Consider the following 8,528-nt stretch of genomic DNA (forward strand, 5'->3'; position numbering starts at 1 on the left):
TGTCCAGATTGCTTAATTGCTCCCTAATTGCATAATACAAATCCCTCCTGTTGCATAATACAAAAAGGAAACAGTTAAATTACGTCTTATTTGAGAGACTGATCTCCATAAAGGTGAACTACTCTGAATCATCCTTAGTATTCTATACAGATCTGATGTTGCTTACTCAATTTTTTTCTGCTTACTGAAAACATCTGTATTGGACCTCTTGAGGCATGCCTAATGAGCCATTATGCTGCAAATTAAACACTAGTCCACCAGAAGCTCGCAACAGCTGATGCCGATACAGTGTAATAGTTCTTTATTGCCTCACTAATTACATAAAAGTTAAATTTGCAATGAAGTCCAAAATGTACCTGGCCAATTACAGCTGGTTGCAATGTACTGATGAAGCCTGATGTTTTCAAACATGTCAGTTCTCTGAGCCTAAAATGCTTTGTTGTCCTCTTCTGAATGCCTAGCCACTGGCCAAAGTACTGAGGACCTTCACTATTTAAGTCTCCAGAATCAGAGCACATCATTAACACAACACTGGAACATGCTGCTATCACGTTCGGAGACACCCAGCAACCAAAAGTACAAATATTTCAGTCCTTTTGCTTAGTCCTTTCAGCTAAGCAAATTTAAAAAAAAAAAAAAAAAGAGAGAGAGAGAGAGAGAGAGAGAGAGAGAGAAAAAGGCTACAGACTTCAGAAATTCAGATTTTTTTTTAAAGTCAAAGATTAATATAGTCAGACCTTGCTGTTTGTCATTTAGAATGAAACTGGTAAGAACAGAGAAAGGGTACTACTGAAATGAGAAATATTGTTCCAGCTCAGCAGCTCTTAGTAGTGAAATAAATATTCTTATTTACGTATGTCTAAAATGGAATTTTCACAGAATTTCTGATCTGTGGGCAATTTTAAAGACTTTTATTTGGAACGTCAAACTCAAGTTTCAGAAACAAAACAAAATCGAAAACTGAGAATACTCCTTTTTCAGCAAGCTTTTCTGTTAACGGAAGAAAAACTCAAATGATACTTCTGATGCATCAGATGTTTCCTTGCCAATGATTATTTCTTAATATGGAATTTGAAAAAAAACTCAAAAACTTATAGTACTTTAAGTCAGATCTCAAACATGAGAATGAAAACTCATTAACTGATGTGACCACATTTTAAACCAGGTCAAAATGGTCTAAAATCAATGACCTCAGTTTTTTATTTTAGGTCAAATGTTTCTTCATTGCACTGAACTAAAGGTACCAGTCCTCCCTTTTCCCACAGACTGGTATGTCCATGAACAAGACAGAAAAAACATGCCAACCTGTATGACCAGGAAGTCTCTGTGCTTTTTGGGATATTTCGTAAATGACATTGAGAGCTCAGAGTTTCCTCTCCATCCAACCTCTTACCCTAACAACCATCTAAGGCTAGGTGGTTTAGTGCTTTACGTATTATTAGCGTGAATCACAAGAATCCTAAGCTTATTTTTCCACAGGTCATTTGACTTGTGCCAATGACTGAATATTTCTCTCACTGAAGACATTCTGTCTCCTTCTAAAAACCCTGTCTAGACAGCTGTCCACTCCCCGCTGCTACCTGTCCTCTTCGTGCCTTTTGAACACATCACAAAGTGACCTAGGTGGCTTAACTGGCACGAAATGCCCAGCATTCACTGGCTGGGTAGATACTGCGCTCAGGAAATAGTTTTCACTTAGCAGCAGTCAGCAAATGGCCTTGGCACGTCTACAGATCCAGATTTTAATGACTCCTGGAACTTTATTTTTCACAGATTTTCATAAACAAAATGAGAAAGTTTATAATTTTAAATATGTATGTCTTTGAACTCTCTTATGGAGTACCTGGAAAAGTAAACACACACCCACACTGTAAACAGGGATGTGACAGAGAAATCCATCCTCTTCCCCGCTAACTGAACTATGACAGTACCTGCCATGCTGTAAGACAAGAAGTGCACATGAGGTGTCCACAGGGCTCTATCTTCACATCCTTGTCATTCTCTGCACAGATTTTACACAGCTGAAAAGTGGAACCCATTTCACAGTACAATTCATACTGCTCCTGTAACAAAAGAAAGTCAAGTGATTATTTCTTTACTGCGATTTGTTCACAAAGAATGTACTGAAGCACAAGTAGTGACAAACATTTCTTGAAGTCCCCTCTTTTCCAAGCCACTTTACGTATTAGTCAAGGAAACTATTGTTTCTGGTCTATTTAAAAGCCACACTAAGGTTACTGAAACAGCTTGCTTTTTTGCTTCTTCAAAACTATGATATACAACAATACATGCTGCAAAAAAAACCATTTAAGATATCTGTACATACTGGGTTTTCTCAAAACCTTCTCACGTGTAACTACCATGCAAGGCATACATACTGCTCTTCCTTGGTTGCAGTTAAGAGGGAGATAATGAACACATGGTTGTAAGTGAGAAAATAAGTGGTGGACTTCCTTTTCCAAGTATGAGTTTAAGACAAATAAAAGTGACTGGACTGAAAGCTGACAAGCAAGAGGACATCTACAGCAAGGATGCAGCACGGCTAACTGAAGTAAACAACCTTTGTGAAGGAAGCATGGCAAGAATAACACCAGGATAACATGGCAACAGTCATGTACAGATCATTCAGTACTTTGTATCCTTACAAGACTGACAGGAAGGTATAAGAACACCTTCAGGAGAAATAAATAATAGATGAAACCTGAGCGCAGAACAGTTTTCTAGAATTAGGTGTTGTTGGGAAACCGGCAATCAAGTGCATTTGTGTAAAACAGACTTTTTTAGTCTTGAAAAAAATTTTGAAAGCTTAAAATTAACAGAATCCAGGTCACAAGAAAATAAACAGCAAATGCTGAGTAAAGGGAGGGGAGATGTAGCTAAGAAAGACAAAAAGAGAAAATAAAAGAGACAGCTCTTATCTGCAGCTGTAGTCAGTATGTACTAAAGATGCTTATGGTGGACCTCCTGCAAAGAATCCATCTGCAGCAATCTAGCACTGCAGCCACTTTTATACCATCTTTTCATAGTTTAAGCAGTGTCAGTGACAGCTTTAAACTACTGCAGTTATATATTATTTACGGCAGTATTCACATAGCTCAGATTCTGTTGAATTACCATCAGAATTAACTAGTGTGTCCTCATAACTACAAGTTCAGAAACAACTAGATTCATTCAGTGAATTCAAAATACAACATGATTGTGAAGAACAAGGTAATCACTGAGAATGTCTAAGCTGCTTTTCCTCTCAGGGAAGTATGTATATGGGGCTAGAAGATCATTCTGTGCAACACCAATATCTGGTCTCTCTACATTACTTTCTCATTACTATTTTAAGACTAGAGGGAAAAGAGAGAAGTCAGAAAGAAGAAGAAAGTCAGATAAGTGGAAGGACTCAAACTTTCTTCAAGTAATTGTTATTAGGAATTCTCTTACTTTGGAAACAGACATTTTCATAATGGTATTCCTGATAATACCATACACAGTAAAGAATATAGCTTTTCTAAAGTATTTCTAGAGGTGAAATGCACATATTGCACTCAGAATTACAGAAGATTCAGCAAGGTCATCCAGTCTGCTCTGAAGAAATGAAAGACCATCTGAAACCATATGGCTTGTCTGATGTCTTTCCTTCAACATATCCTCAAGTCTTCCAGATACTTTTGTCAGGAAAAATGCTCTACACAATATACCTTAAGCTTCTACTGTTTATTTCAGCACCATTTTCAATCAAGCATTTGTCTTGTGGTGGCTACTTCCTATTATGTGAGTATCGAACACGTGCACATTAGTTTATCACATCAGCACTTAACAAGGCTACAAACACATCTAGATATTCAAATTTTCTCTGTAATATGACTCCCTTTAGGCACTTAATTACTGCAGTTGCTTTTCCCTGATCTCTCTTTTAATTTGCACGACAGACAAAGAAGAAAGGAGAGAGACCTTGGAACCAGTATCTTTGTGTTATATGAACTTTACTTTTCCTCCTGGACCTGTCAGCAACTGTACCATTCCTATTCAGGATTCAAAACTATAATTTGATCTTGATTTTATTTCTGTATTCCCATCTGCTATTAGCATGGAAACACCAAGCTACATAAACATGTAACATAAATATCAGAAAAATCTTTAATAACTCTTAACACATTTCTCACTTGGAAGAGGCTTAGAATAAACAAAACTTTCCAAGTTATGCTGTCTGCATCACCATCAGCTCTAGAGTTTAAAGGATTGTCATCCTGTTTCATCTAAGCCCTTCTATCAACAGTGTATTTTCACTCTTATGAATTTATTTCTCACATTTTAATAAAAGATTATTATCACTAGGAGATGAGATACTAAGGGAAATGAAGATTACAAAATAACTGTCAAACTCTGCAACATACCTGTGTGACTTTTATATGATCATGTGGTGTGGGCTCACATAATCCTGTCAAATCAGGATTATAACTTCGTCCATCTGGGAACAGATAGCTGCATCACAAGAAGATTGTTATAAATATGCACATTTCTTTAGTTTGATCAATTAAATAATACCTATGAAATTTCAAAGGGGTAGAATAAGTCACAGTAGACATTAACTAGCCATCTTTATCTTTAGGATGCAACTGAATTGCTACATATGCATTTTGACACATGCTCAAGTCTATTTATAAAAGCACAGGAAAGTTGTTGACATCCCATGCACAGTTACCACCAGAATGCATCCGAGCTTTGATTAGCACGTAACTCTCTGGGTGTAGCTCAAGAGAATATGACTTTAGATCTCATTTCACCATGAGCTTATACTTGCATGTGTTCCTAGTGATCTCCCCACTGCAAGTACCATGCTCGGTGACTGTCGACTATTTCAAATAATGGAACAGACTAGAAGGTAACACACATTTGTGTATATCTATGTGCATTATGATATATATAAAATTATAAGTGTCATTAATATTACATATGTGTATACCTGTGTATATTCTAACAAATCTAAATCTGCGTATATTATGACAAGAATCTACACTGAGAATCCAAGATGCAGACTGGTCTTTAAGCAAGAACTGATGGGGGCTTTTCAATCCTGTGGGAAATTAAATTCTATCACAGAGACCCTCAGTTGTTCTATATTCAGATTTATGTAGCTTCCAACTTGGAAACAGTTTATTGAAAGCCATGTCGTTAAGTCAAACTGTGAGAAAGTTATATTTGCATAGGGTACAAAAACTTCACTCTGCATTAAATATTCTCAGCTCTAGTTTTTATTTGCTCAGTTTTTGTCACATAGAAACACTACTATTATAGGGAGTCGTCTTATTACAGGTCTGAAATCATCATACCGGGAGAAAAACTACTGGACTATGCAGGACTGAGAAAAATGGCAAGATTGTAAAGGGCTTCTCAGTCTTTTTTTGAAGATTGATCAACTTCCTCTCTTATTTTTTTTCCCCATTATGATTACATGGATATATCAAAACATGTATTTCAGTGAAAAGATTCTGACACTAAAAATTTGTCTGTTACTTCAGCCAACCTAGTAAAAATGCACTAGTGCTCCCTATAAACTTAGATTCTCTTATATTTATAAATCTTTTCAGTAAACTATTAGAGCCTGGAAAAAGTTCTGGCTGCACAAGATATATATAAAAGCAATTACACAGCTTTCAAATCATTGTCCAGAGTCAGACACATGAGTAACTGGCAGTAGTAATTGTTCAATAAGCTTAAGTGCATTTGAGGCTCTTGGGGTGGGGGTAAGGAATCAAAGTGACAGATGCCCATTTTGTTTTCTCCTGGAATTTATCTCCTATGAGATACAGCTTTGGTTAACTTTGGTTAATGGAATTACCTGGAAACAAGTATTTTCCAATTGAAGAAAAGAGATGGTCCTTAAACTCTGAAGGAATGCTAATCACCATACCCAGATGCTCTGTTTTGAGATCTTTAGTAACTACCCATATAAGCATTAGGAGAAAAAGGAAATCAGGATGTCACACCTATGGTGACTACAGGAATTTGTACTTACAATCCCTCCCGGCTGCCATCAATCAAAGCTTGAAACAGAGGCTTGTTGTGTGGTATGGTCTGCAATATGTTCCCATCACCAGTCACGTATCCAATGGCCCACTGTCCCAATCGAGTGCAGCTCAGTCTGAAAATGTAGCTGGATGAAAACAGGATGAATAAAACGTCAGTGTTAATCAGAGCTCAGCAAAACAAGTGAAGAGAGCAAGGATGGCCTCTGGTTAAGACACTGAATTAGGTCTCTGAAGATTTGAGCCAGATTCCCAATTCTGCCACATGTTCTTTACATAACCTTACATGCATCTTTTGTGCTGTCAGTTCCTCATGGGCAGACATGGCAGCACCCTACCTCAAGTTTTCATTTGCTTGCTTTTTAGTTCTCCATGTGAAAGCTGCACATTCACTGTGAACAGTCCTACTACATACATTTAGACATGCCTATAAACCTTCTCAAGAACTGTGTATTATGTTATCTGGTCTCTATAGCAACAAAATATACCTTTTGTGCACACACAGGCCACTAACTGAATGAATGGAAGGGCAAATATAGAACGCCTTTAGATGCAACAGAAATGTGAATGATGAATGATAAAAACTGTTATACTAGTAATGTCATTTTTTTGCATACCAGAAGTGGTGAATGAGACAGAAAAAATACCACTTCTACTTTAGAAAATCCCAGATAATACCAACCCATTTGGACTTAAATATTTTTTGTGTTACAGGTGACAGCTCAGAGTATACATAATGTAGACAGAGGGCACAGTAGGACGAAAAGGAAGATTATAGACAATAATACTATTGGGCATGTTTAGTTCTTACTAAAGACTCTAGTCTCCATGTCAGACACCACGTTGTATGCAAAAGCCTCATTCAGAAAAGCATCCCACAGTGAAATACCACAAACTCAATCTGGTATGATAGAGCAGCTTTTCTTCATTATACCTCAATATTTTATTTCCTTCTAAACTGTTTAAAATGAGAAATCTTAGCCTCCCTGAAGTTTGGCATAGCTCTAACAATCTTCAGTAGGGCCAACATTACACTGAAGTAGTAACTATCCATTTGAACAGATTCTTGGGATTTCCAGGATGTTTTAGACAGATTAAAGAAGCAATTTCACTTCCTATCTCCTCTTTTACACTCCAGCATTTCACCTAAGCAATTCAGAAAGTAATTTTCTGGTATGCAATAGACAGTTATCTTAAAACTAACTCTCTGTTTACAAGAAAAATAAAGGCAACTTTGGATAATTTCTCTATTACTTCTATTTTATAATCACAGAATCAGAAACAGTGATAGAAAAAATACTAAGTAGAGCAATGAGTGCCAAAATCAAAAAGCTAAAAATCAATGTTATTCTACTGGAATCACAAGAATGTGATCTTGCATATGTGCACTTGACTAGCCAGGTAATTTAACAAGATACAATATATTGTTTGTTAAAAACCAAAATAAACCAAGCACAAAATATAGATATAACTGCTGCTAGACTTCTCCAAGTTTCAAAATGATGCACTTTTAATTATGTATACATGTGATCCTGCAGCAAAGTTAGACAACTAGACATTAACAAAAAAAGTTTCATAACCAAAAGGTAAAATTAGCAAAAATAGAAGTTAAATAATATAGGATTAAATCCATTAATGAACTTCTATTTCTCCAACCTGAGTGAAGAAAAAAAAGCAGGACAACAGAAGTGACATAATTGGTAGAAGTTTAGTTTGAATAACTCAGTATGAAAAGCACCACGTAGAAATTTCAAAAACTTTACTCATCACAATATTTAATCTGATAGATTCCTTTTGTAGGTGCAGAGTTTGTGATACAAAATCATTACTAGGAAAAAAAAAATATGAACACAAGAAAGGAACACATAAGCACTGATTAAGTTCACAAATTATGTGTGGTACTATGAAAGATGTTAAGACGATTTTTATTTCACTATTAAGCAACAATTCAATGCAAATTTTGAAAAGCAAATATAGTTTTCAAATATAGTTTTCAAGAATGCATGACTTGTTGTACCTAATTCAGAAGAAAGGAAAAGCAATATAATTTATTTTTCTGTTTATTTGTACTTATTTAGACTTTTTGGTGCTAATACAATACTGTCTTGCTTCATAGCACTGTAGAAGAATTATGGCATAAAAACCAGATCATGGTTACAAAATTCCTAGGTCTTAAAGTCTAAAAGGTCAGCATATTTTGAATGTGGATTTCTGAGCTTTAGTAATAAACTAGTTTTTAAAACACTTTTATATAAACAAAATCACAGGTATTAAAAAATACCTACTACTTCTCTGTTTCATTCTGATTAAAAAAAAAAAGGCCAAAAATTCACTCCTTCAATTGCAGTGAGTGTAAGTATCATGCAAAATAGAAATATGAACCTAGAATAATTACAGAGCTTCTGAGACAGCAAGTTTATTTGGAAAGCCATAATCAGCAAAACCTCTCACCTCCCAGGCTTAGTGCTGTACTTTTGCAACCTTGCTTTTACTTCATCATATGTCAGGAAT

General features: G+C 35.8%; 1 protein-coding gene across 1 annotated transcript in view; it reads right to left on the minus strand.

The window, feature by feature from the left end:
- Positions 1 to 1,931: 1,931 nt before the first annotated feature.
- The window catches only part of LOC104541117 (E3 ubiquitin-protein ligase CBL-B-like), a gene marked incomplete at its 3' end in the record, with an annotated part of 86,734 nt that continues 80,137 nt past the window's right edge, over positions 1,932 to 8,528 (minus strand). Inside the window, 4 exon segments of the mRNA XM_010185091.1 lie at positions 1,932 to 2,063; positions 4,386 to 4,473; positions 6,008 to 6,145; positions 8,469 to 8,528. The exon segment at positions 8,469 to 8,528 is cut by the window's right edge and continues 11 nt beyond it. Coding sequence (XP_010183393.1) covers positions 1,932 to 2,063; positions 4,386 to 4,473; positions 6,008 to 6,145; positions 8,469 to 8,528 — 418 coding nt within the window.

This window comes from Mesitornis unicolor, unplaced genomic scaffold (assembly GCF_000695765.1).
Source record: "Mesitornis unicolor isolate BGI_N332 unplaced genomic scaffold, ASM69576v1 scaffold13805, whole genome shotgun sequence".
NCBI lineage: Eukaryota > Metazoa > Chordata > Aves > Mesitornithiformes > Mesitornithidae > Mesitornis > Mesitornis unicolor.